The sequence below is a fragment of the Corvus hawaiiensis genome, chromosome 3 (genome assembly GCF_020740725.1).
Source record: "Corvus hawaiiensis isolate bCorHaw1 chromosome 3, bCorHaw1.pri.cur, whole genome shotgun sequence".
Lineage (NCBI taxonomy): Eukaryota > Metazoa > Chordata > Aves > Passeriformes > Corvidae > Corvus > Corvus hawaiiensis.
In genome coordinates, this window is record NC_063215.1 from 7,442,026 (window position 1) to 7,467,932 (window position 25,907).

Below are 25,907 nucleotides of genomic sequence, written 5' to 3' on the forward strand. Positions count from 1 at the left end.
ATGTCTTTTCACACGTCCTGTGCCATGCCCGCCTCCCTTTCCCCGGGGGGTATTAATAGCAGTGCAGACATACTATACATTCTACAGAATAACCACCTCGCTCTGAAGTGAGCCCAGGCAAGGCTGCCCGTGGGTTGACACATGTTCAAAACAAACAAAGTGATCCTGGAGACCCGGTGGAGGTGTTGACTCTCGTGCTCCATGCTCTAAACGCTTTCTCTTTATCCATCTCTCTGAGGTCACCTCACTCTGTAAGCATCTCTCCTCAACACCCAAACGTGTCATAACATTACAGGAAAATTAGTTATTAAATGGGTAATTTGGCTGAGAGATGCCTCTCACTTTATTTGCCTTTGAAAACATAAGGTAAATATCATAGTACTACATGTGTGTATCTGTCTCCCTTCCTTCTCTGTTTTTTGTTGTTCATCTTCCTCAGCTGTCTGAGAATAAGAGTTTCTCTTAATCCATTTTTTGCACAGTTAAGCACAATGGAACTCTTGAATGATACTACAATACAAACATAATCAAATTCTCCTTTTTCTGTTCCAGGAAACAATGACAATGCTATAAAAAAAAACCAACTCTATAGTAGTGGGGAGGACATTTGAGAGCAGAACTTTGTTCAGAAGCATCTGCACTGAAGGTAACCAAAGAACCATTAAAATGGTTGTTTCGTTGTGATAACTGGCTAGCTCATTCCTTATTTTTCCAGAGCTAAATGTGTCACTCACCCTGGAGAGCAGTTTACCGCTGTGGATAAATTTAATCTGTAGATCTCCCCAACTTTGCCTTCCTGAATATTTCTGTCTGAAGCCCAAGAACTGCCACTGGCTGCTCACTGCAGGATAGATCTTTAGCAAGCAGAACTGTGAAATAAATAGCCACATCCTGAAGCATCTGATTACAGGACTATAACTGCATTATTTTCAACCATTTCAAAAGCAATTATTCCCCTTCTTCCTACACACCCATGTTTACTGGAATAACTGGAAGCACAGTCAGAGATGCATGGACAAACACAGAAATTGTCTGAAAAAGCCGTTACGTAATACAGGAGTAAATACAACTCTTCAGATGGATGTTAAATAATGAACTATCTTCTGTTTCTCAGTCACTTTGAGCATTAATGCCTCAATGTCCTGATGTCCAAGGCATGCTCAGGTGTACAAATGAATAATTTTCTATTTACCTCTTCTCCTCAGAAAATAAAATCAATAATGTAACTCCACAAACGTCACAAACAGCAGCAACATGCAGCCTTCAAGAAGTAGATGAACATTCTTCCTACGTAGCCCTAAGGAGACCCACAAAGCAAACACAACCCTGTGTCCTCACAGATAAAACACTGTTTACCTGCTGTGACTCTCACATTGCATTGCAGAGTACCAGGAGGGTATTCCTTGCAACTACTCTGCCATGCCCATCAAATGCCTTGCTTTTTCTCTCTCTGGCCTGTACATGCCAGAAATTAAGACAGGCATGTCCTGACCATCTGCAGGAGCTAAATCATGCATTGGACATTCTTGTCATCAGGTTCTCAGTCTGCCCAAAGTAAGATTAAGCAGAAGATGCGATAAACTGCCCTGTGAGGCCAGTAGCAAGCTCTGGGATTGGCTCCAGAGCCACACTGAGACCTGCGAGTCAAGCGAATGCTCCGATGCGCAGCCTGGATGCTGCTGCACTTTGTGCTGCTGAGCACTTTGCGTGGTGCAGCCAGGAAGCAGCTCCCCAATAGTGCATCCGTGTGTGGTATTGCTACTGCCAAGACAAATGTAATCATTCTCAGTCTAATCCTAAAAACCTTTCATTCTTTTCCTTCTGTTTTGAGATCTGTTTCTGTTCTCCAGTCAGAAATCTCTAAGCAGGCGCTGACCTGTCTGATCCCAGCTGGGGTCTGAGCCAACATGGATTAGCACCAGTGGAGAGCTACAAAATCACGGCTGGGGCATATCGAGGTCATGGATGTTTCCTCAGCTGAAATTGCTCTCTCTTTCCTTTGTAGCCATGTATCTTCGACCTAACTTTGCAGCTTAGGGAGCTGTCTATGCTCTGAGACTTCGGGTATTTCCACATTGCATGCCGGGGTCACTCCAAGGCTGCCCTCTGAATCAGACTTACTCTATATTCAGACAGTGAAACACAAGTGCAACCCCGGGCACAGCCCAAGGGACTCTGTCTAAGTCTGCCTGGCAGTTCAGAACTCTGCCAGGCCCCGGGCACACGGCAGGGGCAGTCTGCAGCGTGCCTTGGGGCAAGCCTGTGATCAGGAGCAGGGGCTCACACACCTTCCTGCTCCCAGCCCTTGTCAGCTGTAATGTAGACACAGCCTGGGGTGCTGGAGAACAGGAACGTGCTTGTCTCCGACCCAGCAGAGCCTCCCCAGCCAGGGGCTGAACGTGCCACGTCTCCTACACCTGAGAATCACGCACATGTACATAACAGAAGGCAGACAACATCTTTATTAAATAAACTAGCAAGTACTTAAAACTGCAAGCCAAATGGGACTAATCTTCATTTAATGTGGCCAGACCTGTCTCCATGATTCATAACATCAAAAAGTCTGGTAAAAGCTGAGAAACACACGGTACCTGCTGCAGAGCCACTCACACAATCTCCTTTAAACTGAAAATGTATACAAAATGCAGTAGGTAGTAACCAGATGAAAAATGTCACACCTACCAGGACAGGAGAATGTAATATCTGGTCTCATACACACTTGCTATTATATAAAAATGATGGTTGAGGACACAAATTTCTCCCAACACCTCTGCAATGCTTGCATCAACACACCCATATCAGAAACACAACACTATGACAATTGGCACAGGTTTCATAATCACAGAATCATTTAAGATGGAAAAGACTTCTAAGATCATTGAGTCCAACCATTAACACTGCTGAGCATTTTTTGCACATAAACACAGCATAAAGGGCAGATATTTGAAGATAATTAGGTGTCTAAAGATGCAGTAGGTCATACTGTGGGCATTTCAAATTCACCTGGGCATCAAACTCCTTTGATTTCAACAAAATTATTTTTAAAACTTTTCAGCTCTAAATATTTTCTTACGTTTTCCCCTGACATGAAGTGTAACTATCACAAAGTTACAATAATTACCATCACTTCAAAGCCCACACGTCTCTTTTAAATGTTTAACTTCCTAAGCTGTTCAAAAACATCTGACATTTAACACTTAAAAAACCCCCCAACTCTTAAAAGTGAGGAAATAGACAAGTCAGAACATTGCAAAGTTCATCATGTCCACACAGTAAAAACCATGTATTTTATTATCCAGTATGAAGAACTCACACTGCATCACAGCAGGCAGCCGTAATTCTGATACTGAAATTTCGTATCGTTCTTCTCAGCTTTGGTGTGCAGATACTGGGTAGTGGAATATATCAGTTGATGTGTGTAAATGAGACAGTTATCATATATATTATTCATGCTTATATTTTGATGGAGTACTCATAAATACTAATTCTGAGTCAGCTTTGACCTGGCAATCCCCAGGGAACAGACTGACATCCTACTTGGCTGAACTTGCTCACAAGGCACATCCGTCCTTTTAAACCTGAATGTATTTCTGCCCTTGTCAACCTGCTATCTCATTATCTCACTATTCACTCACAAAAGAAATGATGAATCATGAACACTGGGGTACAGGGAACCAAATACATTCAATAAAATTAACCTCACTATCTCAGTTGTGAGTAGCATGATGAAAATCTCTGAGGGTTACTCCAACACAAGAAGAGTTGCGTTCTAATGAAAATAATGAACAGATACTTCAAGAAAAATCAGCAAAATCAGGGCTACAGATGAATTTGCATTTGAGGAGTTTTGCTGTGTGACATTACCAGATGAGAACTGTGACATCTTTCACAAAGCTTTTGTTGTGTATTTGGTTTGATCACTAGGTCTAGAAAATATACAAAGTAGGTAGCATTTTATATGTAAACAGAACGAAACTGTTACAAAATCAGGTGAAAACTCTTACACCCAAACTATCCACAGGATGAGGCTGTATTTTACCAATAACAGAGGCTATCCATGTTGTTCCTTGGAATGTCTATGATGCAGGCTTACACTGGGAAAGGCATCAAGGTGCTCAGTATCGCCATGCACAGACTGCACCACTGCCACCTGCACTGCCCAGGCATGTGCAGGCAGTCCCAGGATCCTGCTGTGCCCACATAGCCCCAGCCATGTACCAATCCTGCACTTCTCTATGCAGTTATACCACTACAGATCATCTAGTGACCCCAGAATTTGTCCCCAAATCACCTCCAGTGTAAGCAGGACTTAAAAATCAAGGTGAACTTCCGAGCAAGGTACACACGGTATTTCTAGATGGGATCATTTTATTTTGCAATCACTCTGTAGGGAATGTTTCCGTGTTCTTTCCAGTGTGGCTATTTTTATTTTTCCCATACACAGATGTCTTTGAGGTATGCTTAAAGCCCAAACTATGAACACTGTTTGCCAATGTTGGGTTTTCCTGTAACACGACACAGTTCTGATGTGTGACACGGAGAACCTCATAACCGTACACCCTGTGGGCAGGAGCACACGGCAGAACAAGAGTCAAAAAGTCCTGCTGCAGAACAGGGCAGAGCTGACAGTGGGAGAGGGCTGCAAATGGCCAATGTCCACTCCCAAGAACAGCTGCTGCTGAAACTTGCTTTGCCTGCACTATATTGATAAGGCAGGGTTTTCCAAAAGATTCAATCAAATAAAGCTTTTAAAGAAGAAGAAAGTAGTGGGATGTCAATGAAATGAGAAGTGATGATTGCAAGGGGATTTATGCAAACAGTGTTTGTTACCCTGAGCAGCATGATGGCTTGTCAGTCTTCCTGAGCTGTAGATGTTTCTGTGTGTTGCAGATTTCCTTGGAACTCTCCCTCCCTCCTTGTAGGTGTTGCTGTCGTCTGCTGGGCATGTCTAGTACTCACCGTTTCTTATAGAAAGAGCCATTACAGCTGTCTGGTCAGATTCCCAGCACCAATCCAAAGTTTCTGCCCAGTAATCCCCACATCAAAGGAATACCTTCAAGTCAAACACCCATCTGTTTCAATGCAGCTATTTTGGTTTTCATATAAAATAAGCACTATCTAATAAAAATTGTTGCAACCAAAGTGGTCTAAAAACATAATTAAGACCTCTGGCTAAGCATGGAAAATTACTTTGAAACATGATCCTACACTTTGTAATTGATCAAGCGTTTCTTTAATATCCCTTTAATACACTTCAATTACTTGTGACCAGTTCTAAGGATGTCCAGTGCAAGCTGGTGATCAGAATGCAAGTGGATGCAAATGGTTCCAGAGCTGTACCAGCTCATTCTTCACAGTACAGAGCATCTCGTACAAAATGGTGACTGTCCTCTGCTGTCCGTGAATTCCACCCATGGGAGGGCATCTTCTTGGTGATGCCAAGCAATAGGACAAGAGGCAACAGGCAGAAACTGAGGCACATGAGAAAGAACTTCTTTACTGTGCAGTGACCAAGCACTGGAACTGATTGCCCCAAGAGCCTGTGGAGTCTCCCTCACTGGAGATATTCCAGAAATGTCTGGATGCAATCCTGTGCTATGTGCTCTGGGATGACCCTGCTTGAGCAGGGAAGTTGAATCAAGATGACCCTCTGTGGTCCCTTCCAACCTAACTCATTCTGTGATTCTGTGATTTATCTAACCATCACCCAGAAGCTGAAAAAGCAGGTAACATTTTGATCGACACTACTTTGTAGTTGTCGTTCACATCTATACAGGCAAAGGTATCAAAGGTCCGGACATACAAAAAAATGAAATGCAGAAGAAGAATAATAATTGGCATGATTAAACCTAGGGAAGCAAATGAGTTCAAGTTCAAACATTGGTATGCAGGGAGTTGGACTAATTGCCAGTCCAGCCCTAAAGGCCACGAATCTAGGAAGGATGTGAAGCCACTAGAAAGAATCTACACAAGGAAAAGAATGCAACCAAAGCTTCCAAAATACATGACAAAACTAATTAATGTACCTATATGCCAGAGGTGATCCTTGCGATTTTTTCTTCTGACTTCCTACTGTAATGGAGGCTGTAGGATTTTCACAAAATAATTCCTGTTTGAACTAGAGCTGATTTAAAGATTTCTCAGGGCTATGAAGTGATTGCAATTATTGACTGGTCCTAATTTATAAATCAGTGGTGCCATTTCAAAAGTATTCCTTATTTTAAGGTGAACTTGCAAAATTTCACTTTCCAGCTATGATATCTTTATGTCTCTTGGTGAACTAACAGATCGATTCAATTGTCCTATCAATTTTTTATTCCCATGTAAGTTGCAAACCACCCCTCAACCCCCGCTGAATAAATTAAGCATTTTATATTCAGAAAGGTCTCCCAGCACTTCTACCACCCTCACGTCTCTTTCCAGCATTGTAGACTGAGCATACTATTTTTGAAATATCTGTGTGAGACCTTTGGCCCTCCTCTCTTCTCCTCAGTGCTCCTTTTTATATATTCACAGATTGCAGTCAGTTTTTTGGCCAAAGAACAGGTCAGAACATGTGTTCAGCTGATAACCAACCACCACTCCCCAAGTCTGTTTCAAAGTCACTGCCTCACATGACAAAGCACTCCTATCTGTAAGCACAGGTGTCACTCTGCTCTTCCATCTTCAAGTTTGTAAAGAGTTCTGCAGAAACTGAAGCCCGTTATTTATTTCTGACAATACTACACAGTGATCCCTATTACTGTGTATCAATGACCTATGGGATGAGACCATTTATTTAGCATATATCTGTTAACTTTTATCACCTTGATATCTTTCTACACTGAAAAAAACATAATAGTGGGGCTGTCCATTTTAAGGTCTACTGGACAGTCCTCTATTCAAAAAGCCAATTTTATATCCACTGGCATGTTTATTTTGTATCTTTTTCTTATACAAAGTACCATGAATTCCTTGTAGATAATGATGGAAAACCTCATGATACTCTCTAAACATTATCCAGCCATCCACATACCTACTCCTGGAGAGCCAGTTTGACAAGAGTTTCTACCGATGACCCCAAAATTGCCTGTCAGTGTTTAAGAGGCATTTGGATGATGCCTTTAATAACATGCTGTAATTTTTGGTTAGCTCTGAAGTGATCGGGCAGTTGGGCCAGATGATAGTTGTAGGTCCCTTCCAACTGAAATAGTCTATTCCATTTCTATGCCAGCCTAAATCAGAATTTTGTCACTATTACTCACCAAAAACACAGATGAAAAAGACCAGCTGAACAAGGTACAACACATTACATTTCAGAACTGTAATACTGAGACAAAACAAGAGTCAGAATTTATTTTAAAATGTTTTGAACACTAAAAACCCACACTCACTTTGACCTGAAGTTTTTAACATTATAATCTAAGGTCTTTATACTTATACTATCTTTATACTGTGGCACACATACACCTGTATTAGAGATGTCTCCCTCAAATACATCTAAAAACAGGAAAACAAATTGTAAGAATCCACCCTAATCCACCTTAAATATGTAAGTTTTGATCCCATATTTAAGCTAATACCGCATTCTGTTGTATAAGATATGCATCACAGTTTAAAAAATATTTGGTATGCTGATTTTTTTTTTTTTTTCTAAGTTGTTTCCCCAGCTCTCTGGCAAACAGCAGAGAGAAAAGCATCCATGGGTTGTGGCTTCCCCCCATAAAAAGGTCCTAAGTACCTTCCTCATATGAGGGGTCAGTCATCAAATCCATCCTCACTCAGCTTGGCCAAAGGAAGCATTTCTAAATTAGCAAATGCTGCTTCACAAGCAGCAGTAAAAGGAAGGTTCAGCAAAACCATTTTTTGACTTTTAACCTAAGAGCCATGAATTTTTTGTGGGGGAAAAAAATAGTCATGTTATCTTGTGCAGCACTGTCACTATTTCAGTGTAAGCTGAGTTCTTTAAATACTTCACCCTGGTAGTGCCTGTGACATCCAAGTTGTTACCTTCATCAGGAGCTAATGTTAGTTCTGATGAACCCTGCTCAGTGACAGGTTTATACAGTTCATGCTCAGAAGTTACCTTGGCTAGTGACACTGACTGATTTTCTGATAAGAATCTAATTATAAAGGTTTGAAATTTGAAATTGCTCAGCAGAAGGGCAACAATACTTCCTTTAAACAAAGTCATGTAAACTGCATTAATAAATATATTTTAAAAAATAATTCTTTCCCCACGTATAGACCCTTGTCTCCCTATTCAAAGTAAAAATGCTCTCATTGTGCACCACAATCTCAGCCCTAGAATGACTGTCCACCCACCATTAAATAACTGTGCACCAAAAATGTTCTTTAGTACCAAGTTTCAAGTAGAAAATTTTTTGTCTTCTTTTCTTGTGGAAAAAAAAAAAGCAAGGAAATTTATTCTGAGATCACTTGTATAAACAAATAACAGCACCACTAGAGAGTCCTCATCACAGCAGTGTTATCCATATGGACCATGCTAACAAGACAAATTTGTCCCAGTACATTATTGCAATGGAGAGATTGAGAGTTTGCTATGGGAGGGTCCCCAAACTGTGCACTACTGGGAAGCTGGACCAGACCGGAATGTGAGAAGGAAGCAGAAATAAATGCTCTCTCTTGTTCCCACAGGCAAGTCTTCTTTTCTCTTCTCTACAACCACTGGCTCCCTACACCACTGCAAAACTCCAGGCCTGCAGCAGTGCCAGATCACAAGCGTGGATGTTGCTCTTTGCATCACCCTGCACTTCCATCCTGTTGTCCTGATGTCCTTCACAAACACTTCTTCCCTCCTTTTCCAACTTGTTTTTCTTTCATATCAGATTTTCAGCCCACTTCACAGTGCAGCCACTGCAACATTTCTACACACAGGACAGAGTGATGCAGAGGCAGGAGGAAATAGCTGGGAATGTCCCTGCATCTCCTGTTGCAGCCCTACCTATTCACACTGTACCACCTTCAGTGTCTGTGATAAGCAATTATGCTGCAGCATAAGAAACATTTTCAAATCAGGGCTGCACTGCACTCTTGGATATGCTAAAAATCTCCACTGCTTCATCCTCTGAGAAACAATCTGAAAACAAGTCCCAGCTTAATGTACTGCTAGGAAGTGCTTAAGAAACTGCAAAATGAGTAACACTGAAAACTGTAATAAAAACTTGCATATGACAAAGCAAACAGACCAGAAATTTTTTTCTAGAAGTCTATTACAACTTGTTGAAGTATTGAACAAAAACTAGAAGAAGAAGAAAGGTGGTCCTATGCACAGTAAGAGAACAACAGGAGGGTGCAGTGGAAGGGCACATTGGGGATATTCTTTTATTCATGGTGTGCCAGACAGTGTCCGGTTCCCCTCGGATGGCAGGCTCCTCAACATCAAACACAGAGAACACTTCGCATTTGTCTGACTTTTATCAGCTGACACCCTCTTGGCCTGCATTGTACATCAGTTTCTCAAGGGAAAAAGAAGAGCTAAGATAAGTATTGCCCTAGTGCCCCCTGCTTTTTCAACACAGCTACTTGTCCACAAGACGTACAGAGGTGTCTGAAATCTCAAGTGAATGTGGCAGGCACAGAAGACTGGGAGCTATTCTTATCTCTCAGCCCTCTATAAACACAATGGCCAACACTGTCCCTTACTGCCTCATACAGCTGTCAGCATCGAAATGCTTTGTAGCCTACAAATGGGCCAGTCCTACAGTGACAGACTGAACAATAGAAAGATTACAGCTTGTGTAACTCCATTACAGTATGGAGGTGCTTTGCAATCAGTCAATGTTTCTTCTCACACTCCTGCAGGGAAAAATCCCAGCCCAAGATTTTACTGCTCTTTTGCTGTAAGGCAAATTATTCCTCAGCTCTCCATCACCTCTGGCCCCTGTGTTTATAGCTCCACGCTCTCTCAGGTCCAGCCTACTTTGTTTCATATTGTTTTCCCAAATGTTTTAGAAAATTTTGAATCTGAAGAGGAGCTTTGAATAGCAAGTCTTAGGAAAACACTTCAGAAATGGCTCTGCAGTTTTAGGGAATCAGTGTACTGCAAGCTTTAGTTACTTTATTGAAATACAGTGAATTGTTACAATCAAGTCCCCTATTCTTTACAGCAGGGAAGGATTGAGCCCTTATTCTGTCTATAATGCTAATATAACCAATCAAATCAAGACTGGTCAGAGAAGGACAGAAAACCTAATAAAAACTAAAGTACATCATGATTTTCCACCATTTATTTTAATTTAAATAGTTTGTTCTCAAAAGGTAAACATTTTGAAGTCTGGAAAAAAAAAGAAACAGCTCTTCTACAGAGTTGGCATAGCCTATATATAATATATATAGGTGGGTAATGCAATAGATAAGTAGATAGGTAAATGTAACAGATAAGGAATTTTAAAGCCCATGAATTTTTAACCTCAGCTTTTCAGGAGGCTTGCTGTCTTCCCTGGACACAGCATTTCCCTTCTGAACGTCCCTGTCTTTTAAAGCGGAGTAAACAAACAAAAGGTTTCCCTTTTCCAAAACAATTTATGAATGAAGTGAGTAGCCCTTTGATCAGACTCAGCTTTCTAAGTTGTCCACAGGGAACTAATGATGGCAGTTCTTCATGACTGTATCAACTCTGAATTTGCATTTGACTCATATGCATTAACTCCCACACCCTCAGCCAGGGATTGCAAAAAATGTTGAAAATGAGATGAGCTTTGTAACTGGTTTCACACAGAACAAGTCTTAATGGTACAGGTAAGGATCATTTTGTAATGAGGCATTTCCACCCTGTTCCAATGACTTCTTATAGTTACAGGCTCTGGAAGTCCTCAGTGTTCAGATATAAAAGGTCAGGACTCTTGAGTTCCAGGCAGGAAAAGGGAGGACATGACAAAACAGGCACAGTCAGATGACAGCCCTCAGCTGTGCTGTGCACTGACCTAAGCAAGTGTCTGAACCTGTCCCTGATATTTATTTGACTGAAGATGAGGTGCAAATGATGGCAGAAGAAATTCAAAGGACAGAATAAACTGAAAGCTATCGATGGGGTTGTCTGTGTCCTCCAGGAACTCCCCTGACAGAGTGGGACAGACATAGCCATTGGTTTTCCAGAGTTGTTGCCAGCTGGCCACTGCAGGACACAAGGGTGTGGGGAGCTAGTCACCCAGGCAGAGTGACAGAAGAGAAGCTCCTGCTCTCATCAGTGGAGAGACACTGCCAGAGAGTGACCTCAAGCCCAAGCCAAGGTCAGGTGTTTCAGCATGACACTGCAGAAAAGACTGTCTCTGTGAACGGCTTATGGAGCCCTACTGAGAAGGACTTGGAGGCACTGGTGGATGAACAGCTGGATATGACCCATTAATGCACACTTTCAGCCCAGAAACCAACCACACCCTGAGCTGCATCAGAAGCGTGGCCAGCAGGTCAAGGGAGGTGATTCTCGCTCACTGCTCTGCTCTCATGAGATCCCCACCTGGAAGCAGTACTGCATCCAGTCCTTTGGTCGCCTGTACAGGAAAGACATGGGCCTGTTACAGTGGATCCAGAAGAGGCCACGAAAATGATCAGAGGGCTGGAGCACCTCTCCTGTGCAGACAGGCTGAGAGAGTTGGGGTTGTCCAGCCTGGAGAAGAGAAAGCTCCAGGGACACCTTACTGTATAAGTTTCAATACATTAAACAGACAAAGAGACTTTTTACCAAGGCCTGTAGTGATAAGATGAAGGGCAACAGTTTATACTGAATGAGGGCAGGTTTAGATTAGATGTAAGGAAGAAACTCCTTCCTGTGAGGGTGGTGAGGCATTGGCATGGGTTGCCCTGAAGCTGTGGATGCCCCACACCCACACACTGGAAATGTTCAAGGCCAGGCTGGATGGGGCTTTGAGCAACCTGGTCTAGTGGAAGGTCTCCTTGCCCATGGCAGGGAATTGGAAGTGGAGATCTTTAAGGTCCCTTCCAACCCATGATCCTATGATATACATATGGAGTTGGCAGCAGCCTATGAATTTCAGACTGAGATCCTCTATCTTCAAAACAAAATCTCTGGGAAAGAAATTACACATTTTACAAATGAAATAATTTATTTCAGTTCTTCAGGATAAAAATTGTACATTCCAGTCTGAAAATGGCAACATTTGATGACGATGCCTCAGAAACTTGTCCACTGTGTGACTCACCTTCTGTTTTCTTTTATGTGTTCTAGATATGCTACATTGGATCTCCAAAAGTATGATGCCCTCCTCTCTCCTTGAAAATCCCTGCTTGTAGCAAAACCAGAAATTTATCCACAGAAGAGAACAAAAATGTAAGTTCCCACAACCGTAATCCCTATATAGTATTTTAGTGTAATTTCCAAACAACTACTTGTTTGGTTTGTGTTTGGGGTTTTTTTTCCTAATGCAGTGTAAAAAATTTCAACAGAAAGCTGCTACTTTCAAAGTCGCAACACCAGCAACTTCAACAGGTTAGGAAGTAGCAAAATAGCATTTTCATTTTGGTCATTAAAAACTAGATAAAACCAATGCATCCAGGAGCATCTTTTTTTGTAGCAATCACCGACTGGAAAATGAACTAATTGTTAGGTCTTTTCCTCTGTCCAGCAGGAAACCACCTTCAGAAAACAAGTCTTTCATTTCTCACTGAGAACAGAATAAGAGAAGACAATCTTGCTAAATCAAGGTTGTCACATCATTAAATGTGCAAAGGGAAGTGAATTAGAGCAAGAGACAACTAAGAACAAAGTAACTGTGCAGGATTAAATGGGAAATATCTGGAAGGACTAACCAGACGGGATATCATAAGAAGAGACGGAGGGAGATCTAGAAATCAAATGTACCTCACAACCACTGATGTAACACTGAGTTTTACAAGTCCCAGGGTGTTGGATGGGAGATAAAAGACTACACTGCGTAAGTACATGGACCTGCTGCCTTAGCTACAAAGATCCTCTGGCTCTGCCTGATGACACCATGGCTAAAACATTTAAGATCCCTCAAACTGAGTGGTGTGCAAGGGAGTACAAACTTGTGCTGCCAGAAGTCCTGTGGAAAAAAAAATTAAGGAAGATTTACAATGCCCTTGAGTAAGTAAAGCTAAATAATATGTCTCAACTGAGAGATGTTGCTTTCAATATAAAGCCCCCCCATCCTGGCCCTGGTTCAGCAAGACTCAGCAGAACTCCTGCCAAACCCAGCCGCCGCCTCCCGCGGCAGAGCGTGCATCCTCCGAAGCCGCCTGCTCAGCTGCTTCCCAGCGCCAAAAACAGGGACCATGTGAGCTCCTTGGCAATGCCCTCCCTGGGAGCTCCCATACACATCCCTGCAGCACTTGGACCAGCACAGTGAGTGCTGAAGATCACAAGCCTGCAGAGATCTCCGGCTGCACAGCATCCGCTCAGGTAACACACCTGAGATGAGGTGTATTATATGTGTCCCTGTCGTGCATCCACTGCAGAGGGATGACACCACGTGTTGTCTAATTCAGAAAATATTCCCCCTTCCACGCTCCCTGCCTAGCTGAGCTGCCTGACCTGGGAACCGTACTAAGCTCTTTATCTAATCAATAGAAAGAGAGGCATATCCACAATCTAACTATTTAGGTAACCCAAGGTAACTAAGCTCTCAATTTAGACTTCTTAATTAGGTAAATACGGTGATGTCAGTTCTGTTTTGTCAATAAAGGGAGACAAGCCTATCACTGGTGCCAGCTGACAAGAGTTTCTCCTTTGGCTGAGGTAGGATCATTTGTACATTTTACATTAACAAATACTATTCATTACACAGTTTTTTCAACAATTCTTTGATTTTTGGCTGCATAAATTACTAGAAAATGATGTCATTCTTGTAAGGACCTGGAATTCCAATGATCAAGAATTGATGCAAATCTTTCGGGTCTAAGTCCTCAAATACAGGTATGAGCTGTAAGCAGGGCACACTGGGATCATTGAAAATAAGTGCGAAGAGGGTCCAGCAAAAATACCTTGTTTGAAACAGCAACCTAATTTTCTAAAAGATAGCACTTCTTTGGATCAGCTCTGAGCTTTTAAAAACTTGATGAATAGAGGCTATTAGTTCTTTGGTACTTTAGATAATCTGCTTTGTGAGCTTTTTTTTTTTTAAATATCTTGAAATCCACTTCTTCAAGGCTTTTGTGAGGTAGAAGTAGGAGGTTTAATTATTCGCTAGCAGTTTCATTTCTGTGCACAATAGGAAGAGAGCATGATGCTACAATCCCTCCATGAAAGGAAATCCTGTAAAGGTTAGCAACTGTTCCAAATTCAAAGCTAGCAGTCACCAAATCACTCAGCATGTCTCATGCTGACAGAGAAGTCTCTGTCAGGGGAGAAAGTGTCTGTGTATGCTATCTTGAAGAAATCTATTTATAATCCACTTTACTCTGCAAGAATGAAACTCATTCTGTCTTCTTCCCAAATGAATGTAAGACAGTGTTCATGGGCAATCCTGAAGCCTTCCCTTTCTTTCCTCAAAGCATATCAGCAGCTGTCCAAATAACACCTCAGTGCCATGGGGAGCACCCTTAAGGGGACAGACTTCCAATTCTTAGTCAAACCAAAGCTTCACAGCTGAGGTTGCCGATAAGAACACTGTTGAAACAGTTCGAAGTCCTCTTCTGATTCACTTACCCACATTAAATAGCATCTAACACCACAAGTGATTTCAGTGAACCAATGGGCACCATACACAGCAACACAGCAAAGGAGGAGCAACTGAGAAACTTGATCTATAGTTTATTATACTGATCCTTTTCCATCACGCAACAATCTGGTGTGTTCAGTTTAAACTCACTCACTCTGCCGCTGAAGCTGCTACTTTTTTCTTACAAATCTCTGAACATTTTTATTCATCAAATCACTTTTTCACATCAATAGCTTCTTACAGTGAGTCTCACTGCACTTGCAAACATTAACTGCATGACAATTTTGAGAGGCACAGCCCTTTTTTCTGTCAAATTTACAAAATGGAAGAGCAAGTAATAAACCTGACGTCAGTCACTAAGCTGGCAGCAAAATGTGTAGGAGAAATCTCTTCTGCTCAGACTTTTGCTTCTGGACTCTGATCACTATCATCACTATCAGGCCGAAGTCACTGCTGAAACACTTCCAGGGATAACTAATCTATATTTAATAAGCAAAGATGAGAATTCTTCTCCCGTTATTGACAGAATTTAAGACTTGCAAATTGTTTCTAAGGGGCAGCAGAAGACCATGTTCCTCAGGGAGGACTAAAACTATTTTCTGCAGTTATGATCCACCAAAGGAAAAAGATGTTTCTAAGTGCTTAGCTGCCACCAAGATCTCCACAGAGCAAAAGGCTTTCATTCTTTCAAATCAGGGCATTAAACAAAAAAATACAAAAAACTGGCAGTCCCCAAAAGATGGGCAGACACCACACTCCTCTGGTATATTGTATCTTGGGAACAGGCTTCATTAAAGGCTTAATTCTTAATCTTCCAGGTAAGCAAGATTTAGCTGGCCTTAAATCAAGGCTCAATTATAATGTCTGTTACAATACAATTCTTATTAATGATAGTTCTAATTGCAGTGTTCACTATCCTCTTCCAAAACCAGCTAGACAGCCTCCTGGAGACAAAGAATTTTGATTAAATGCCTTACTTAGTTCAATTTTCCTCTCAGCTACACATGCAGAGCTCCCACTTGAAGGGAGTAGTACAGATGTTTCTGAAAGTGGGACCAGAGAAATAACATCCTCCTGTACTCACCTGGCACAAAGTGCTTTCACAAAGCTGATGTACATCAGTCATGCTCACAGACAAACAGATGACACCCTGTAAAGTTACTGTGAACTTACATTAGTCTTTTTGAGAGTATGTCAGCATAGGCAAATCTCTGGCTATTACTACATACACTTAAGGCTGGGTTGATTTTGATCCAAGAAAAATAGGCAGATCTTTTTAGCAAGAGTTACTTCAAGGGAATTGCATTACATTTCTATTGTGTTAAATGGAAAATAGTTTTTTTAATCATGATAAATCAAGCATATTCTATGCATTAGTGTTCATCTGTATCTATGCAGTATGCTTTTGTTATATAAAGAGCTTTCAACTTCACAGACACAACCATAATTCTCAACACTACACCACTGCCAAAGCTAAAGAACAATATAAAGTAATTCTGGCAATACATGGGAAAAGATGATACAAATTTGTCCTCAGACCACTAGGAAAAGAGCAATTCATCATTTGTTCTGCTTTAAATAAAAGCCTACTTCCTAAAACAGAATTAATTTGTACAGCTCAGCTGAAATAAATGGAGTAGTATTCATTAATTTCAATGTGGAATTTCACTTTAAGCATTAAAGAAATAATAAAAAATCAACTTCTCTGTATTGAAATATTGGAGAGGGAGCTGCTGGGCTCTTCTCCCTATGATCCAGCAACAGAACATGTGGGAATGGTTCAAAGCTGCTCCAGGGGAGGTTTAGACTGGACATTAGGAAGCATTTCTTCACTGAGTGCGGGGCCCAGCACTGGAGAGAGGTGGTCGATCCCCCAAATCGGTCAGTGTATAAGAGGCATTTGGACAATGACCTTCACAACATACTTTAACTTTTGGTCAGCCCTGATGTCATCAGGCAGTTGGAAGAGATGATCATTGTAGGTCCCTTCCAACTGAAATATTCTATTCTATTGGAATCTATTTAGTGCAATTTTGGGGCCATAGTCCTAGCCTAAAAAGTCTATGAAAAATCTTCTGAGAGAAGTACAGTTTAATATATAATTAATGATTTACTATGTCTTTATAGTTTCACTCAAATAAGTCAGTTCCAGCACACGACAAACACTGGTTATCATCAGTTCCTTAGAAAAGGTAATTGTATTATAATCAGAGTTTTACAGGTAGCCAAAAAGATGAAGAGGTTCAGAATTCAGCTCTGCCATAAGCTACATGGGACAACACAAGAGAATGTAAATTCTGAATAACTTGGGAAAAAAAGCTGCCCTCTCATCACGAGCAGATTTAGATTTAGTACACACAAAGCTTGTGTGAAGGCATACCATCATCCAGCAGAAGGACCGGGAATGGGATTCAGCTTCCTGGAGTGCAGGTTTTACCTCACAGTCTCCAGACAGAGCATACCCCTCCTCAGGAAGCTTTTATTTTGAAAGTCACATTTTATATCATCTTCATAAATCTTTGAAAATTCTACACTGCTAATTCCCATTGCCAGAGTCAACAAATTTAAATCACAGGAAACAAAACTGCAGAAAATGCCTTCATTCCTTTTATGCACTTCGGGATTAATTAGTTTGCTTGTACCACTGTCAATAGCCCAGCATAACCTGAAGACCCAATCAAGATTAGGTTGCCATTACAACAGGCATGAAGAAGGAGGCAGTTTGTATCTCAAACTCTCTGCAATCTCTCTACAGGAGGCAGACAAAGTCCAACTATCATTTTGCAGATGGAAAACAGAAGGAGTAAGCAGATTGCCAAAGGCTTTCAGAAGCTTGCTCAATGAAATCTCTGACAAAAAACATGACATAAAGCAGTGCTGCTGCAAATGCATTTCAGTGCCAGTGCTCTGCCTTACCTATTAATCCCATTACTGTAATATTGTGTCAGGTAACTTTTGAGACTCAACATAGATTCTGGATGCTAAGAAGAAATTATTATATTTGTTAACAAAGATAAGCATACAGGAATCTGACCACATTTTTCCATCATATACTAAGATTGGGACTCAGTTTCATGTTCTATCACAGTCCTCCTATCTAATCTTCTGCAATGATCTGGACATCTATTTGTGTACTTGAATCAGGCTGTGCAAAGCTGAAAAATTAGCAGGTGATTTACGGGACCGAAGTTAGGTACTAAGGCATCTTATGAAAGGGCGATTAGGTCCTTTTGAAGGGTAATCCAAAAATCCTGCTCTAATTGTAAAGCAGCTGGGAATTACTCCTACGGGGGAAAAAAATAATTAAAACCAATTTGCTTGAACTAAGAGGTCCTTTCTAAACTGCTCCCTAGTGAGGCTGCACCTTAACTCCTGCTGCCACTGGAACTTAGGTCTGTTCCTAAAGGCATCACAATGCTTTTGGGAATCAGACCACGCAGTATCCTGAGATTATGCATCCAGTTGATCAAGGAGAGAAAGAGGAAAAGCTGCCACATGTAACAGCCTAATAGCTGGAATGCTGACAGCAGAAGTGTAAAACTCACTCACAGTTCTCCTTCATCTTGAGGAGAATCCAGTTCTCACTTCCCACTCCTCCAGAACATGCAGGGTTGTCAGACTAGAAACTACCCTGCTGAATCTCTACCTTGGTGATGAATCATAAAATCCTGGAGGACAAGCAGACAAGTCTAAAGCTCTGCCAAACATCTGGGGTCTCAGCCTTTGGTCCTCTCTGGACTTTTCCTGCATGGACCACCAGGACAAGTCATACAGACAGCTTACTTCTAACAAATGGAGGTTGCTACAGGCCTTTTAGTCCTGCAGTGCCAGCACTCCCTTCCTGTCCACGCTCTCTGCCATCATTCCCCAACACACGGTAAATGCATGCCTACGAGAGCAAAGGCAAGAGGGGAAATAAGACACTATAGAGCCCACAGCCCACTCCTCATTGGAGTCTCCTTAAAGATTCATAACTTGCTCTGGCAGAAGAAAACTCATTTTAGCCTCTCCTGTCCTGTGAGACAGGAATAATTAGTGGGCAGGCAATGTTTTTTCTACACATGTACAAAAAACTAGCCCATCAGGCAATCACAGACCAACCACATTTGTGCTAAGGAGCTGTATCACCACAGTGTGTGTTGGTATGAGAGCAGAAGGGCTGCTGCAAGAAGTTACACGGCCTACCCAGCTGGCACCACCACATGGGAAAATCATAGGATTAAAAAAAAAAGTACTGAATTAATCCCCAAAGACAGGGATTGCACTACAACTCCTTCCATATCCCTGCATGAATGCCTGCACCAATATTCACCCTCTTGCCTGCTCCTTTCCTTGCCCATGGCTCTTGCACTCTTCACTGCTGAGTGTCCCAAGCTAAACTGGAGTGAGTGGGAAATTTCAGCTTTCTTCACCCCAAGAATGTAATGGCTGCAGTTGAGGATGTGGCAAGCAGTGTTATGACCCCCTTCTATTGCAAGAGCCAACTGGGGATAGGTTTGCCATGTCTGAAACAACTGTTCAGCTATAACACATCAAGTGGGCTCCCACAGGCTGTGTTTTTGGCTGAAGGGGGCTGTCTCTGCTCTGCCTGATCCTAGATTCAGAGCTGTGCTCCAAGCACTCCAGTGAGGTCAGGCTTTTCTGGGGATCCAAACAATCTCTGGATCTTGGTGGAGTCAAGTCACTGCATGGTTCCCTCACTTCCTGTACCACAACACCTCCTCACAGGTATCTGTGCCCAGCTCCAGAGTGATACATAGGCTGAATATGGAGATAACTTGAGAGTTATACATGCTATACAATATTAAGCATCTCTGAAAAGCAGAATTTCTGGATCATGTCCTTGCACCTAGGTGTCTTTAGTTTTTCCTAACTCCCATTTTAGGTGTCAAGACAGAGGTTCTGGATTTCGCTGTGGACGTCCCTGTAACTTAGCTACCCAATTCCTAAAGCAGGACTCAGAGTGTGGTGAGGATAAGTATTAAGTACATTGAGGCCTAATAAGATCACATAAATAAGACAGAGATCCAAGATAAATACCAGGCATATCCAGAATCTCATCAGTACAAAAAGAAACTGTACTGGATTCAGATAAAACAGTTTTAAATTAAAACTGAACACTTACATGTCATCTTACCCACATGCTTTATAGACAACTGGAAGGAACCACTTTATCCACTAATCATGGGCTCAATTAAAAAACATTACCACCAAAGACTGCTGGCACCAGCAGTGGAACTGAGGTGGTGAGCTTCCCCGATACCTGTTCCAATCTGGGAGTCAAGAGAGGTTGCACAGCACCAGCAGCAAGATATATGGAGAAAGCACAGCTTACTCTAGAGCTTGATTTAATGAGTTTTTATAAAGTCTTTTATGTCAAAGCCAGTTATGACAGCCTCATCTAAGACACTATCTAATATCAATAGGAGTATGCAGCATCTTGTTATCTTTTCACATTTACCATTCACACTCTCTGAAGTTATCCAGAAAAAATGTGCTTTGTGGGAGATACCAGGCTCAATTTTTTTTTGCTTATTTCAGTTCTGACATTTAAATTTATCTTGAACTAACTAGGGGTGGGAGGTGACAATTTTATTTCATAAAACCTTTTGAAGTTTGGACAGGAAGAGAAATATATCTTTCAGCATCTTCACAAAAATAATTTCAAAACATCTATTTTCATATCAAGTTACAGAGAAATGTCTAAGAGCTGAGACTGGCATGGGAGATCCATGTGTTTAACAACTTCTAATTCAAACTAGAAATCCTCATTAGATCAAAATACTCTGTATATATTAACGTACAGGAGCTTAAACCCAAACAACCTACACCCCAAGCCAGTGCACTAACTCTCATATAACCTTTTAATGGTAATATTATTGAAATTATATCAAAAACTTTATTGAAAATACAAACAGGTTTACTTCATTAGTTGTATTTATTGGAAAATGTTCCCATCTTGCTCTAGCAGTAAGCAACAGAAGCAAGTACAAAGCTGAAAGAAAGCAACAGTTAGTTACCAGAGAGATCTTTCCTATCATCCTGAATGCTAGAGGAAAACAATACCTCATTATCTAGGCCCAGATCAGAAGCTTCAATCCCTACAGAACCTGCATGTTGGCTTCTTAAGGAAAATATCTCATAAAATGGCAGCTCTTGAAGGGAACTTCCCAGTCGGAGACTTGGACTGCAGAGATTTTTGCATCCTTTTGACAACTTATATAACTACATACAACACATAACATCATAAACTAATTTAAAGAACATTTTCTTCTTCAGCATAAGCAGCTCCATTAACCAGCTCACCACTTAAGATTCACACAAGTCCATAAAGCAGGTGTTTAAACAGACCTTGTATTGATCTCTTCAATCTGGAATGAATTTTAACTGCCAATACATGGACACATGCTTCTAAGATATATACAATCATTAATTGTCTGTGTCAAAATCAGAGGCTGTAAAAATACGAACCCAGCATTTTGACTGTTTCATGCTTGATTACATTAGCTAGTAAAAAGGCTTAACGAATCAGGTCTGCAGCTTCTTCTGCAAACCCCTCACCACTGAAAGCTACCTGTGGCAGATCTGCCAGCCGGCACATCTAGGTACTGTAGCTTGAACAGCTCAGCTGGAAGTGAAATACTCAGGAAACCCACCCAAACATTATCCAATGGACTATGAATGACAGAACAAAGCAAAAAATACAACAGACATCTGAAATGGAATATTGCTCTTGATTGTGAAGCAGTTGTAATCAAGAGAACATCCAGAACATGCCTTACCTGTGTAGTGCACCACACACGTCTGACCCTTCTTTGGAAATGTCCGTCCTGTTAAAATTAAAAAAGGTTACTCTTTTATTTTTTCTGATGGACCTGGCTATGCAAGTTTATCTTTTAAGAGGAAAATGCTGACCTGACATCTGGTATCAGCCATTTGGTTACTTTAGGATACCTGAGACATCCACACGACAGCTGTAGATATAAGTGGTTCCTCATACAACTTGGAGCACAAGTATTATGTGGAGTGGCTGAGGGAGATGGGGGTGTTTGGCCTGGAGAAAAGGAGGCTCAGGGGAGACCTTATTCCTCTCTGAACTCCCTGACAGGAGGTTGTTGTAAAGAAGGGATCAGTCTCTTCTCCCAGAAAACAAGTGGAGGGGAAAAGCCAGGGGAAAAGTGAGGGGAAATGGCCTCAAGTTGCACCAGGTTAGGTTTAGATTGGATATTAGGAAACATTTCTTCACAGAAAGGGTTGTAAAGCATTGGGTTGTAAAACACTGGCTGCCCAGGCAAGTGGTGGTGTCACAATGCTTTGAAGTGTTCAAAAACCACGTGGATATGGCATTTGAAGACACGGTTTAAAGGTGAACATGGTGGTGGTTCTGGGTTGATGATTGGACTTGATGATCTTAAAGGTCTTTTCCAACCTTAACAACTCTAGGATTCTATGACTATATGTTACCAAATCACTAATATGCAAGACAGGAATATGGGATGGTTTAGGGTAAAAGGTCCCATCTTGGCTCCTATTTAGCTCTTAGACCAAGTAATATTTTTTTTAGATAACTCTCCCTATATATGTGTACATTACATATGCATTTACATTCTTTTAGTGCAAAAGGGCAGTCAAAACTTCATGGATTATAACTTTTAATAATTCTCTGAATGTTTTTGCTATAATTTTTCAAATAAAGTCTCAGCCTGACATTGTCAGAAAATCCATTTGTATTCACATCTCTAATGCCTTTCACTCAAGAAAGACAGCTCTATGAGGGCATCTTTAATTAGCAGGGATGAGTTTTACAGGAATTTTCACAGACAAAAGCAGTTTAATTTTGTACCATCAGGCAACAGTAAAGCAGTAGGACACTGAGTTCTTTTAAGAGCCTGGTAGCTCCTTCTAAAATGTTGATAGTTAAAGGAAAGAAAGCTGAAATTATTTGCTTGACACTGGAAAATGAAATTATCATTTTCATTTTACTTGTTCTAGGTACTGCCAAAGGGACTAAAAGCTAAGGGATGACTTTCCAGGCTCAATTAGGTGCCCATGGTGTATTAAAGCTGCTGACCTTGATTTCTCAAGGTTGGCCAGGCAAGTGCCCAGGTTCAGAAGAACTTAAAAGTATCAATGAGGTCAATTATTAAGGAACATCCTTGACAGAAAGCTAAAAACTGGGGATTGAGGTAGGTTGCCCAGAGAAGCTTTGGATGCCCCATTCCTGGAAATGTTCAAGGCCAGTTAGATGGGGCATGGAGCAACCTGGTCTAGTGGAAGATGTCCCTGCCCATGGCAGGGGGGTTGGAAAAAGATGATCTTTAAGGTCCTTTCCAACCAAATCGTTCTATCATTCTATGGAACTGAGGCTCATCTCTTAGCTGGCTTTCTGGCCCTTTGGTCAGAATTAACATGGTAACAAGTTCTGCATAACAGGGCGCTTCACGGGGTATAAACCAGCAGGTGACACACAAGCTACGGCCTTAGGGCTTACACGCCAAAACCACATGAGCAGTAAGTGGCAGGAAGGCAGGCTAGCATGATGAACCAAGATTTACAACATAAAAATTGAGAAAGTGGTGCTTCCAAGCACCACCTGAACAGCCTCATTCATTGGCTTGGCTGGCTGGAATACCCCAGTATGTATCCAGTTAGTACAGTATGTATCCAGTTAGGGCACCATGGTATGCTAAAGTGGGATTCATCTCTTTTAAATTCAGCCATCTAAACCACAGGCAACTATCGTATGCCAGTCTCCTGGGCTTCCTCTATTGACAGCAAAGAATTAGCAGTGCTTTCTGAGAAAGCCAGCCTATCCAGGGAAAGACAAGATGAATTATTCTCTGGAGATGACCACAGATAAAACCCAGAAGACTGCTTTAGACTAGCCAGCTAACCTGAGAAAAGTTATGTGAGATGAATCCTACCCTCGGTAAAGCAGGTATCATTAAAGTGATGCACTATTATACAGAGATCTGAGAAAAGCAGTTTCAGACCTTATGGATACACACACTGCAGTGTGAGTGTACCACCAGCAAAGCCAATGAAGCTACATAATTTCACATCAAAGCCAAATTAAAAGCAGAGATTCACAAGACCACTGATTCACTGTGGCTTAAGAGAGTACCTAAAGTCATCTGATTTTGATTAAGACTTGCAATCAAGAGAACTAATCCATATAACCTTATCTGGAATAGCATATTACAATGACAGTCTTGTTCTATTTAAGAGATAGAAAGTACTACTATGAGGTAGTTCCACCCTCCTTCCTACTCCCAACTCAGCACCATTACTTATGTGGGTATAAGTACTCTTCTTTTACATCTGTGCAACCAAGAGAAGAATTCTATCCCTAGAGCTAAACAGCACAAGAGGGAGAAGCCAATTTAAAAGCATGCACAAAGAAAGGAAAGATACTGAGCCAAGAAACTTAAGCCGCAATCAACTTGAACGAATTATTTATGGTTGTGTATCACCCAAGGATGAATCCGGCCTATTCTACAGCTACATATGTATGTTAGAAATTACGTTCTCTTAAACCCAAAACACAAAAACCTTACGGAATTATATTATAATTCCAAAGAAGAGCACACCACCGCAAATTGGCTCTGGAAAGGCGAGCGTGCGCCAAGGGGAGGTGACTGCCACCCGGGCTGGACCTCAGCCCTCGCCAGCATCCCACGCTAGACCGGGAGGCGGCTGTGCCTTGCCGGGGGATGCTGGCACGAACGGCTGGTGCCCCCGGCGAGGCCGGGCTCGCCACCGGGGAAACTTTGGGCTCTCCGCCGGGCGCCGGCGCTGACCCCGCGCTCGGGCTGTGCAGCTGTCAGCGGATGCCACAGAAACCCCGGCCCCTCGCCGCCCCCGCCGCCGCCGCGACCCCGGGCGGCCGCCTCGCCGCGCTCCGCCCCTCCCGCATCGGGGGCTCGTGGCCGGGGGCTGCGGGGGCGGCCGTGCCTCCCCTCCCGCCCCCGCACCTCCCCGCACCGCGCTCCTCACTCCCCGCTCTGCCGCCGGCGGGGACGCGGCTCCTCCGCTCCCGGAGCTCCCGGGTGCCCGGCCGGACCGGGAGCCCCCGTCCCCGCACCGCAGGGCTGCTCCCCCCACGGCCTCGTACCGTCTCCCGGAGAGATGGTCTCGATCTCCACCCCCATGGCGGCAGCAGCTCCACTCAGCCCTGCTCAGCTCGGCGCAGCCCCACTCCCCGGCGCGGCCGGACCCCCAGTGCGGGCAATGCCCCTGGGCGGCCGCGGGCAGGGGCCGCCCCGGCTGCCCGTCAGCGCCCGCAGCCAATGCGGGGCAGGGGCGGGGAGGACGGGGAGGGGAGGGGAGGGGTCCGCCCGCCCCCGCTCCGAGCGCCCGGGGGCCGCGGGGACGAGGAGAACCTGGCGGCGGGGTGGTCTCCCCGCAGGCATCGCCCCCACCCCGGGGCCGTGCGGGGAATGCTGCTGCCATCCCCCGGGCAGGGTTCGCTTTAGCGATGGTGCCCCGCGGAGCGCTGCCCCGGGGGTCTCGCCGGCGTTTGGCCCCCGTGTGACCGTGCCCGTGCGGAGTCCGAGCGGCGGGAGGGCTCAGGGCCTGTGCGGGAGCGGGGACGATCGGTGGGGCACGGCTGCGGTCGCGCCGGGCAGGCAGGGAAACCAAGCGCCGCGCTCCAACCATCCAGACGCCAGAACGGGGCTGAGTGCGAGTGGAGGGTCGGCATTTCCCGTTACAAAGAGCCATGGAGGAAAGCATTCGTGCTCGCACATTACGTGTGCACACTGAAGGGAATGTCCCCCGGATTCTGTTGGTGAACAGCAGCACCAGGGCAGTGGTACCCACCGCTGGTGGCCCCACACAGCAGCAGCAGCAGCAGCGGCAAGTCTCCAGCAGGCTGGCAGTGACCTTGAGTTTCAGTGCAAAACAATTTATAACTTCTTGTTCATATCCATGTTTTAAATAGGAAAATCCATGTATCTATGGTGCTCCCATGATGTGAGATTACATATTTAATCTTGCAACAACTACCTCTGAGGAGTGTACTGAAATAGACTATTTCCTCATAACCTTACTGTCTATTTGAATCTCAAGAGTTTCCACTGCCTCTAAAGGAATAGTTGTTTGCAATTCTGTGTTTTCTGGGTTAAAAATAAAAATGGAACCATAACATCATCAGTTTTCCGACTGAAAGAGCTGTCTGTATCCATCTAATTCCAACCTGCATTTCTCTGACATTGCTTTTTCAGGATTTTTATCTGTTACAAACTGGGTTCTCTTCAGGAAAAAAGA

General features: G+C 42.9%; 1 protein-coding gene across 2 annotated transcripts in view; it reads right to left on the reverse strand.

Moving 5' to 3' along the window:
• Nucleotides 1-24,909, reverse strand: part of FKBP1B (FKBP prolyl isomerase 1B) — a 45,014-nt gene extending 20,105 nt beyond the window's left edge. Inside the window, exons 1-2 of one of the 2 annotated variants that reach the window (XM_048299076.1) lie at nt 24,754-24,906; nt 21,422-21,469 (exon numbers count right to left, since the gene is read on the reverse strand). In XM_048299076.1, coding sequence (XP_048155033.1) covers nt 21,422-21,469; nt 24,754-24,790 — 85 coding nt within the window. In that variant the 5' untranslated portion in view covers nt 24,791-24,906. Of the gene's footprint in view, nt 1-21,421; nt 21,470-24,753 lie in introns of both variants that reach the window. The other variant, XM_048299077.1, reaches the window with a different exon arrangement.
• Nucleotides 24,910-25,907: the final 998 nt, after the last annotated feature.